General features: G+C 44.4%; 1 protein-coding gene across 3 annotated transcripts in view; it reads left to right on the forward strand.

Annotated features, from left to right (window-relative positions):
* Window positions 1–12,120, forward strand: part of LOC146009362 (alpha-1-macroglobulin-like) — a 177,408-nt gene that overhangs the window by 90,914 nt on the left and 74,374 nt on the right. For all 3 annotated transcript variants that reach the window (XM_083149660.1, XM_083149659.1, XM_083149661.1), the window contains 4 exons: window positions 33–261; window positions 3,412–3,529; window positions 3,685–3,803; window positions 7,920–7,971. In XM_083149660.1, the coding sequence (XP_083005786.1) occupies window positions 33–261; window positions 3,412–3,529; window positions 3,685–3,803; window positions 7,920–7,971 (518 nt within the window). The remainder of the gene's footprint in view (window positions 1–32; window positions 262–3,411; window positions 3,530–3,684; window positions 3,804–7,919; window positions 7,972–12,120) is intronic.

The raw sequence follows: 12,120 nt of genomic DNA on the forward strand, positions 1-12,120 counted from the left end.
TATTTAATATCATATGTCTGTACCACCTGCAGCGCTGATGGCATGGCAACATTAACAGCCACATGCCCAGACAGTATCACTACGTACAAAGCTGATACGTTCTGTACATCGGATGAAGCCGGTATTGGTCTGACCCTTGAGCCTATAAACATCACTGCAACCCTGAAGTTTTTCATAGATGTCCTGGTTCCTGATACGGTTGTCAGAGGAGAAAAGGTGGTGCTAAATATCCAATTAACCAACAACGATGACTACTGCTTGGTGAGTAACACGGCCTTCATCATCCTCAGTATGGATTCTAATTATACACGACAATTGGAAGTTAAAGGTCAAGTGGTGCCATGTCCCCCAGCCCTCCCCCTTCCCCCTCAAGGCAGGGATTTGTCGGGAGGGGTTAACATGATGCAATTCATATCAAAAGTGAGGGGTAGATGTATGAAACTGTTATAAGGCAGGAGATGTGATAAAGTGCCTGGTACTTTATCAACGGCCAATCAGCTCCTAACTGTCCCTTTTTAAACCCAGCCTGTAACTTAACAGTCAGGAGCTGATTGGCTGGTGATAAAGAACCAGGCACTTTATCACTTCTTCTCCCTTATCACTGCTTCATACCTCTACCCTGAATCTCATCAAGCTGTTAAGGTTCTGGATACCAAAAGTATAAATCCAATTTCCTTGAAATATTTTACCTTCCAGGAAAGGTGGAGATCATTTGATTATCTCCTGGACATGTTTACATAAAGAAACACAAAAGTCTGTGCATTACCAACACCCAGCCCACTACCTGCTGTGCAGTGGTCACTCACAGACATTCAGGAGGAAACAACAATTAATATCTAATTTCCTAATCACAGGGATTCCTTCCCTAAGTAATTTTCAAAGTGTATTTTCACATTTAAAATACATTTAAATTACACTTTATACATGAAACAGAGCCTATTCCCAGCACAGGCTTCAGACACCACATAACACTGCAGCTGCGGACCTTCAGTCCTAGCTCAGTGCTTCACATATATTAATACATTTAAAATATCTTTATTTAACCCATTTTGCCCAGCTCGGGGCTCCCCTGAGCCCTGCAGACTCCTTAACACTGGACTGGCTGCGCTGGGGAGCCGGCTTCCAACCTGCGGTGCCCGGACTCTTGGCAGCAGCAGTTCCCAGCGCACCGCCGCGTAGCAGCGGCTTCTGCAGCATTGCAGCCCTGGACAGCATCCCAGCTGCAGTGTCTCCCAGCACACCGCTCGGCCATGCCACATTCCCTCTGTGTCCGCAGTAGAGCCCCTTAAATACATTATGCCACAGGAGATCCTCTTATATACATTGGACCTTATTCATGTCCATTTGCAACTGATGTTCCTTCGCACGGGGAGCGATGTTTTGTTGCTGCGTATGCGCATTTCTGCGCATGTGCATACGCAGGGTGCACGCACCCAGGACTGCGGGTGGGGGGCCGAGAGGGTCGTGGGGTGGCGGTCGGCACATTAGCATATGTGAACACCCAGCATTAAATGGGCATTCTCATGCTAATGAGGCCATGACGTGGCTGATGGGGGAAGGCAGAATGTCCACGCATATGTAAGGGTGCATCAGACCCCTCTTACATATGCGTGCTCGTTCCACATCATTCCATGGTCGGCGAATAGATGTCTACGCAAAATATCCAATCACAGCCAGAGCGAAGGAACGCGCCGTGTGAATGTTGTGCCGGCGTGCCACCATTCGCAAGGCGGGATAGGTTGACTCACAAGGATGCGTATACGCACCCAAGCGAATCAACAAGAATAACCCCCATTATGTTGCACAGTAGTACTTAGAAACATTTGGCCACGTCGTAGTGCGTCTTACAGACCTTTTGGCACACAGTAATACTGGTTCCCCTGCACACCTAATACGCACCACAGGCTTGTGGCCTGATTGCACCCACAGGTCCAATGTCCAGCACTTGGTGGTCTTAGGAGCGGATATCAAATTACCTCCTGGCCAAGGTCGCTGGGTGAGGTTTAGCACTTTGCTTCACACCACCTGCGTCACTTCTCATGTTTCTTCTGCTGCCGGCCTGTCCTGACCAGTGGTGTCATCTTCTGGTCTCTTCAATGGTTGTTGGAGCTTTTCATTCTCACTTGATTCGCCGACCATTGAATGACTTCTCTCCCGTAATAAAAGTCATTCAGAACTTACTTTTATTTCCGTTGCCGAAAAGGGGGCAGGCGCTGACGTCATGTGATTTCAGCTGCTGGGCGTTCCCATGCTCCGTCCCGCCCTCTCTGGAGCCGAAGCCGTCCCCTCCTAGGGTTTACGCATGCTCGTATTCCCACATGCACATTCTTAAACCGTTGCTTGCGTATAACCTTTGTTACTGTTGATCTAGACAACGTCGGCTATCTTTAGGTGTATAACTAAACGAGTTCGACTAGGCGAGGCGCGTGGTGGACCATCACATGGCTGACCTAGACATTGTCGATCCGCTGTACCATAGCCCTATTCTGTTGGCTGTGGGGAACTTTATTAACTTGGGGCCAGGTTTAGCGATATACAGGTCGAGTCTCCCGTATCCGGGGATCTCTTATCTGAATTATTCCAAAAAAAGTGTGTTTTTTTAGAATATTTTGGATTTTTTATTTTTTCCCCCCGCTACTTTCTTCATACAACAGCACTATGCAAAGCTGTCCTCAATGCCGCTCATCTGCTGTAATACCAGCAGATGAACGGCATTCCCAGCGATGATGCGAAGCGCGCAGCAGCGATCACTGCTTATCGCTGGGCAATACACACTGGGCGGCTTTGAGCTGAAAGCCACTCAAACATGCTGTTTTGAGCGGCTTTCAGCTCAAAGTCGCCCAGTGTGTATGGGCCTTAAGACACCAGAGAGGTGTCTTAGATCTGCAAGCACTTGCAAAATCATTTACTGGTCGCCGACCATCTAACGATTTTGCCCCCACACGCAAGGCTGCAAATGAATGTTTATGCTAAATATCCATTTGAATTCATGTGGGAAAAACGGTGTGCGAGAGGGGGGGGTTTGTGCAGGTGGCGTTTAGATGACCCACAAAGCTGCGGATTTCACAGCTTTGTGGGTCTACCAGAATGAGGGCCTTTGTGTCAGTCTCATCATTATTGAAGTTTGGACTTTCTGTATACTGTATTCTTTACTCATCAGTATAAATTGCTCAGGTATATCATTCTTGCTGTCACGTCCTTTGGATGCAGTTTGGAAACAAACTGGGACACTGACCTCTAGTGGGATCATAGCCAACATGTGGCAAATATGTGACCAGCATACCATGTCATTCCTCCAAGAGCTTTATCAAAACATGGGAACCTTGGACCTCTGTGTAGGTTATTTATATGATGCATATCATCGACTGAATACAATAGCTTTAAAAAAAATAATCTGTACTGTGTTTACAGGCCGTAAAAATCGTAGAATCGACTTTCGACGGTGCTCCTCTAGGGGATCAGAATCAAAACGTTATATATGTTGAAAGATCCGTCCTAAACAATTACACTGTGGCCTTTGAATCAATCGGTAAGCATATGTGATATCTATCTATCTATCTATCTATCTAGATATATAATTTTTATATGCCTATCAACGATGCAGTTCTTGAAACCATTCGAACCCATTTGACACTTCGATAATCAACTTACATTTGGTTCCTTCAATTTTTTTTTCCTTCAAAGGTGATGTTAATGTTACGGTCAAGGCTCTAGCATACATCTCTACAGATATGACATGTGGTGGAGAGGATCAATCTCATCCGAACTTCAGTGACGGTATCGTGAAAAGCATTATTGTGCAGGTGAGAATCCCATCTCATTATATAATCTAGTATTATTAGAGAAACATTACAGAGGACCTGTCCACACTTTGAATATAAAGAACTGCTTTTAATTCACCAAGAAACCAAGAAGAGGAATGATTAAGGACAAGGTCAGTGCTAGTGTGTTGCAACCCCCTGTTGCAAACTATGAATTTGCGACCTCCCATACAGATAGAGCCATGATCATTCATTCGAACAGCGCACCTAGACAGGGACGTGCTAACATGTCCATTGCCGCCAAGGTGCTCCAAGGGCGGTATAGATAAAAGCGACTCCATCTGCACTATACAAAGTGCGTGCCAAAGGCGCATGTTTTAAAAAAGGGTGTATAGTGCCAGTAGTAATAGTGCCTCACACACATAATATAGAAGCAACAAGAAAGGTGCTTATCACACAGCGCTCAAAGTACACCCTATTTTACAATAATGGTAAAAATACAGGTCACCGTATTTCTTTGATGATGACACTGAATTGGTCCAATTTCCAAGGTTAAAAACCTGAAAGATAGCCACCATTCCTCCCAATATTGAGGCGAGGATGGTGGAATAGAAGACAAATAGATAGTGCAGATTAACTTTGGATAAAAAAAGTATTTAATACTATTCCACACTTACAAATGTAGAAGGTAAAAACAGCATAAAAGACGTCCCAACAAAGGCAAACAGCTCGGTCAGATAGAAAACACACTTTACCAAACCAATCATTTCAGCGACAGGGTCTACCACACGACTGTGACTGAAGTGATTGGTTTGTTTGGGCCCCCACAAAAAAAGAAGCAATTAATCTATCTCTCCTTGCACAAACTGGCTCTACGGAGGTAAAATGTAATCCTCATCTTCAGAATTCTTGCCCCTTTAGTACGTACATCTTCATCCTCACAGACTATTAATTTGTTCCCTCTGTATTTTCTGGAGGCAATTGCTGTTCTTCCTGGAGGAATTTATAATTTATTTTGATGAGCATCATCTTCTACACATGACTGTCTGACATGCCTACTTGAATGCTGTCCCCGATATAATCCTCCACCATTGTATCAATGGTGACAGCATCATATGCAGTGACAGTAGACGTGTCAGTAATTGTAGGGAGCTCCTTCAGTCTGGATTAAACTTTCTAGAACAAAAATTATGAAAATTCTTGGAGGGTGCGCTTCGAGGCTGCCTGAGGTGGGTGACCGACTAGAAGGTGACCCAAACACCTTCAAAAAGCAAACAGGACAAGGAAAAGTAGAAAGTCCCCTACACTGGCGACAAAACACTCAAAAAATATACTTCCCTCCTATTAGGATCCTCTTCTCCGAATAGGGGGATAAATCTGCATAAATACCAAATGCCCCTTTTCATGGGGTTATGATCCTCTTCTCCGCCTCAGTACCAAGCTTTAGTATCCAACCAAGGATTCCTCATCTGCAGCACCGCGATGACCTCCGGGGGACAGTATGCTTCTCTCCGGGGGACAGTCTCTGAAGACTCAACGCGTTTCGGGTATTCCTTCGTCAACACCTCAAAATATTGTTTTGAGGACGAAAGGTTGCACATAGGTAGCTGGATGACTAAGCTAAGGGACGCAAGTGGGTGGAACAAACCCGTGGCACATCTAGGAGTGGCACTGCAGCAGCAGACAGGATGGAGGTTTTATAAACAAGGCCCCAAAGAGCACATAATGTAAAGAAAAGAGGCGCAAGATGGAAATGTCCTTTACTTTACCAAACCAATCATTTCAGCGACAGGGTCTACCACACGACTGTGACTGAAGTGATTGGTTTGTTTGGGCCCCCACAAAAAAGAAGCAATTAATCTATCTCTCCTTGCACAAACTGGCTCTACGGAGGTAAAATGTAATCCTCATCTTCAGAATTCTTGCCCCTTTAGTACGTACATCTTCATCCTCACAGACTATTAAATTGTTCCCTCTGTATTTTCTGGAGGCAATTGCTGTTCTTCCTGGAGGAATTTATAATTTATTTTGATGAGCATCATCTTCTACACATGACTGTCTGACATGCCTACTTGAATGCTGTCCCCGATATAATCCTCCACCATTCTATCAATGGTGACAGCATCATATGCAGTGACAGTAGACGTGTCAGTAATTGTAGGGAGCTCCTTCAGTCTGGATTAAACTTTCTAGAACAAAAATTATGAAAATTCTTGGAGGGTGCGCTTCGAGGCTGCCTGAGGTGGGTGACCGACTAGAAGGTGACCCAAACACCTTCAAAAAGCAAACAGGACAAGGAAAAGTAGAAAGTTCCCTACACTGGCGCCAAAACACTCAAAAAATATACTTCCCTCCTATTAGGATCCTCTTCTCCGAATAGGGGGATAAATCTGCATAAATACCAAACGCCCCTTTTCATGGGGTTATGAGGATCCTCTTCTCCACCTCAGTACCAAGCTTTAGTATCCAACCAAGGAGTCACTGAGTTACCCCTCATGGAATATGATGACTGTTCCCAAAAAACAAAATTGTGGGCATATAGTGTAACACAATTTTATTGTACAATAGACAAAACATAAACAAACACAATGAGCAACAAATGGATGCAAATGGCCTGTTACCCGTTCAGGTGGAGGTACATGGAATGAATCCAGCCCTCAAACACGCATAAAGACTGATGGTGAATCCGGATTTCACCAACTGGCTTTGGAGATGGTCAGGTAAAAGGTCCAAAACCCAGTCCACAGTGCCTTAGTCCTATATGTAGAGTCCAGACTTCAAGCGCTTTCGACCTCCACTGAGGTCTTTTTCAAGAAGAATATGTCTGGATCCTATCCTAGTGGCTCGCCGACCATCAAATTATCTGGGTGGATCCCACTAGGCTGCGAACATCCATTCACAGGCCATGCTAGGGATCCACCCTTGTAAATGGGTGTTGGCCAGGCCACCATTCGCAAGACGGGGTTTGGTGGACTCGCAAGGCTATCAACCAGTGTGAACTGAAGGCGGCACTAAAAATTTAGGGTATAGCTTCGTGGGAAAGTGGCGTGGCTACATAGCCGTGTCACAGTAGTGTCCGTTATTCACATTGCACCACAAAGTAGTGCCACATTGTGCAAGGTAGAGCCCCTTTCAGATTGCATTTACTTATACAGCAGCACAGGGCAGCACCGCTGGGCTTATACAGCAGCATGGGGCAGTACAGCACAGGACGCCATCACTGGACTTTTACAGCAGCACAGGGCAGTACCGCTGCACTTATATGGCAGCTCAACACAGGATACCACCGCTGGGCTTATACAGCAGCACAGGACACCACTGCTGGAATTATACAGTGGCACAGGACAGTACTGCTGCACTTTTATATGGCACCTCAGCACAGGATACCACCGCTGGACTTATACAGCAGCACGGGACACCACTGCTGGAATTCTACAGTGGCACAGGACAGTACTGCTGCACTTATATGACACCTCAGCACAGGATACCACCACTGGACTTATACAGCAGCACAGGACACCACTGCTGTTCTTATACAGCGGCACCGCTGGACTTAAACGGCAGCACAGCACAGGACACCACCCCTGGACTTATACAGCAGAGCCACAGGACCTATATACAGCAGTTTGCAGCATCCGCCCCACGCCCCCGCACACACACTAACACAGCTCCTTCCACTACCCTGCGCAATGCTGGAGTGCAGAATGCGCCGATCTGTGGGGACTTATATAGGCGGAGGGATCCCTCTTTGTAGCTGTAAACTCTTATAGCGTAGGACCGAAGTATGGGAACTAGCGCAGTGTATCGATCATCGGCCACCGGGTGAATTTGCAGCAATGCAATCAGGTCTGAATTACCTCCAATTATATCTTCTGTGTATCCTTTTGAATGAATGGTGCACTTAATGTATGCACTAGGAGGTGAAACGTGAAGTGAGGATGAACAGACCCCTTTTGAGAGATCACCCAAAGTAACAAAATGGTTTTCTCATCGTGCCTCGCGTCTCTCTGTAAGGCCCGTGTACTAGCTACAGTATTGTATTTCGTGCAACCAAACATTTGTGAAAAGAAGCGAAAAGAATGCATTGATAAAACTCATATATAATATGCAGTATGGTATTCTACAGAATAATCTCTGACTTTTTTTTTCTCCTACAAGGCCGAGGGAATAACTACAACAGTAACCTTCACTCACCTGATCGCTGTGAATGGTAAGAAAACAACCGTTGAATACCATTCAAAAAAAATTGCTCCACCTGTAACTGATGGAATAGAAACCATGGGGTGAAATGTAACAGGGTGAGAATCACAAAGGGCCTTATTCTGGTCGGTGCGGCCGGATCCGAATATGCGGCCAGGACTGAGCGTCCTGAGCCCCGCCTTCCGTACGGATCGCTAACTGCGTCCGAATGCGGTAAGCCGCTCACCGCACGGTGCACAAGTGGATTAGTCATGTATACACCTCCTCCATCTCTGGGAACCTCCCCCATCATTCGATGGTCGCAGACCATCGAATGCAGGACCGAGCGGTCAGGCAGCACCGAGTGCTCAGACCACTCGGGCATTTCTCCGTGCAAAAGCAGGGATCTGGGCGGGCAGCTGACATCCGGCAATGTCATATGTCCGCCCCCTACACGTGCGTCACGGCCGCATTACCATACGTACGCCCAGCGTTTTCATGGGAACGCGGGGCGTACGCATATGGTAATGAGCCCAAACAGCCCTTCACGCCCCTCTCCTCCCCCTGTTCGTAGTGTAAACAATTCATGCGGAATTTGGACGTATGTCCCTTTCGCACATACGCAGATATGCCTCTGCACATGCGCAAACACAAAACATCGGCGGACCGACCGCACGCGGACATAACCGCACCAACCAGAATAACCTCCAAAGTGAGAGCGAATTTCGCAGCTTTGCGAGTCAACCAGAATGACCTCTGTTGTGTATTAGTTGCAATATTTTGACTCTCTGGGGGAAATTTACTAAGATGGGATGGGAGTTTTATTTCACATGTGATCAGAATCTACTTCTTATTTATTTATCACCTTCTACAAGATACAGTAAAAGATTGTATCTTATTAGTTGCCCATAGCAACATCCCATGTGAAATACAAATCCCATTTAGTAAATTTCCCCTTCTGAGTCTTATCCTAAATATTGTGGCACATCAAATAGGCTCAAAGTGATATTTATACACTAAAGCCTCCTATAAGTTACCCTATGATACAAGCTTGTAATGTATCAGTCTGAAGTTGGCAGCTATGTGGTATAAGTCTATCTGCGTGTGGAGGGCTGTGTCATCTGATACCCCTTTCATACCGCAGCTATAACATGGTATATTGCCGATTTTTAAGCCTGTTCTGGGTGCAGTGCGAAAGTTCCATAGTCAAAATACCGGGTCAAAAAACCTTAGTAATTCAAACTGTGTTAAAAGAAGAATCCTACACGATTCAAAGCCAATTCATTTTTCAGTGTGAAAGCCTCAGACCCAGTATTTTGAACACATGACTGTGCCATAGAAGGTGATAGGCTGTCTCCCTGCCTGATGTCACGATCCTGAATCAGGAAACCATAGAAATAGCAATGGAAGTAGCGGAGAAGCATGTCTGGCATAGCTCTACACTACAGAGCATACAGTTATAGCAACATGGACAGATGAGGAGAGGTGGGGAGGGAGATGCTTAGATAAGAGGAGAGGCAGACATTGCCAAGCAAATCACTGGCACTATAAAGGATTATCTAATATATATATATACAGTGCACCCCTATGTACCCCTACTCTCTACTAAATTCAGACGCTTTCGCGTCTAAATCCAGATACCCCCCTTCTTAGCGGCTTGCTAAAGCGTCTAAATTGTAGCGTCTACATTTCGGACACCCCCTTTGATAGCGGTAGTCTGAGTTTAGACGGATTTACACGCTGATAACGTAGCGCTGCGCTGATAACGTAGCGCTGCGCTGAGAACAGCTAGAGCGGCACGCGCACATGCTACGCTGGTAACGTAGCTACAAATATGTGAGCCATAAAAGTACTTTACACTGTTTTCTATGGGTGAACCTGGTTCATTGTGAAAGGCACCAACCTGGTAATAACCCAGTAATAAACTGGCTCCACCCTGCGATGTGAAAGGGGTTTAGCTTGCTCAGACCCATTTCAGAAACGTTTTCAAATACCGGGTTAGAGCAGGGTTTGCAATGTGAAAACAGTATTTACTCTCATCACATTAATCTATAATATTGACTTCTGTGTCCTAACTGACAATTCATGCAATATAGAAATATAAACAACCACTACATTTGAATCAACTCCCAAAGAAATTCTTTGAAGAAATGTAAATGGCGACAGGTGTGTTTGATTATATGAGAGATACAGATAGACCATTCACCAACCCGCGCCAGCCGGCGAACGGGGCGCACGCACATCAGATATGCTTGCGCGCCCCATTCGTGCACCCCATTCTCAGCCCCTAAGTACTGTAGCTATATGACCCAGTGGCTGGATCAAGTCCACTTTGTGTCAAATATGCCAGCCCTATATCCTTTATGTGGATAAGGTGCAAAGCTAAAAAAGTCAATCAACAATTTAAATGCACATAAGTAAAGAGATACATGCACTGGAAGCGCCGACGGCAGTGAACAAACCAGTGTGTGCTTCGCAGTGAAGCTTCTTCAGGGCCAACCTGGTGTATATATATATATATATATATATATATATATATATATATATATATATATATATATATATATATATATATATAGATAGATATAGACTGTCATATTCTCCTCTCTTTGGATCACTACAGGTTTATATCAAGTAAGGAATTTATCACGAAGGACATTTCCATTTTTAACTCCGGGGGGCAATATTTTAATATGCACATGCTACAGATGGAAGATTACGCCCTCACCTATAGAACTTCTATTTGAACATAACCCATGTTTTTAATATTTGGACATCTGTCACATCTAGGGTGTCCAAAGTCGCAACCATATCCCGAATCAAATATTGATCATATGTACCCTAATCCTCTTAATGTTTTAATTACGAATGGCAGTAGACCTTGATATTAATATTTAATTATATCAAAAAAGTATAGTATTAGTACTTCAATACGAAGGCGTTTCACTCACCTCTAATATATGATATTAAGAGTTGCCTCCTACAGTGACATCATTTGATCCGCATCATAGTGTGTCATCCTAACATTGATCTTATTTATAATCAGACCTCTTTTGATAAATTAAAGTGACGTTATAAATACGATATAGTTAAGTGAAAAATGGGGAAGAGATGTAGATATAGAAAACACAGGAGCAGATGAACTAAGCTTCAAAAGTGATAAAATGAAGAGTGATAAACCACCAGCCAATCAGCTCCTACCTGCCATGTCACAGACTGTGTTTAAAAAAGGTCAGGCAGGAGCTGATTGGCTGGTTGTTTATCACTCTCCATTTTATCACTATTGAAGCTTAGTGCATCTGGCCCAGAATTTGATATCTATAGATTATGAATGTCCCTGCATGATCCAGGGACCATATTCCCAGGTAAGTCCCTTTGGGTGTGAAAGGGGTATTAAAGAAAGACAGTATCATTATTTTCTTCATTCATGCCTTCAGGGGACATGGTTCCCATTAAGAAAATGAGTCTCGTCTCTTGTTTCAGTAACTCATTGTCCCAATCACCTCTTCAAATACCCATATTAACCTTCAGCACCTGTAGACTTTCAAACCGATACATTTTCCTTGATCAAACCTCCGGAAGTACCTTGCTACTGGTGTGAGCATTTTGAAATTGTGTTGGTCCCTTGATGCATTTTTTATGTTAAGCAAATGCTCCAGCAGCCTCTTCTTTAAGGGTTTCCTGGTCTTCCCAATATAGTGTCTGCCACTGGGGCACTCCAGACTGTAAATGGCCCCCAGTGTCTCACATATGATGTAATCACAAATTTTCCATGTTTTCTGGAATCACTATATGACTCCTTCTGAACCATTACAATGCAGGCCTTACAGGTACCACATTTGTATGAGCCTCTTTTCATGATAATGGCCTGGATGATTTTTCAAAATTACTATGTACGAAGATCTATCTCAGATTATTTACTCTTTTGCCAACTGATGTCAATTTTTTCATCAATGATTTTGCCCAAATCTCTGTCAGTTCCGAGGATATCCATATGCGTGTTGAGTACACTCTGTATTTCTGGCCATTCTTGGCAAAATGTTCCAATAAAATGTACTTTCTCTTGTGAGTCAGCTTTTGTGTTCATCGGGACAAGAACTTGTTCCCTACTATATTTGTGAGTTTCCTGTAGGCTTTTTTGACTGAGCGATTGCTGTAGCCCCTGTTCTTCAGTCTTTGG

Source organism: Crinia signifera, chromosome 6 (genome assembly GCF_055691185.1).
Source record: "Crinia signifera chromosome 6, ASM5569118v1, whole genome shotgun sequence".
NCBI lineage: Eukaryota > Metazoa > Chordata > Amphibia > Anura > Myobatrachidae > Crinia > Crinia signifera.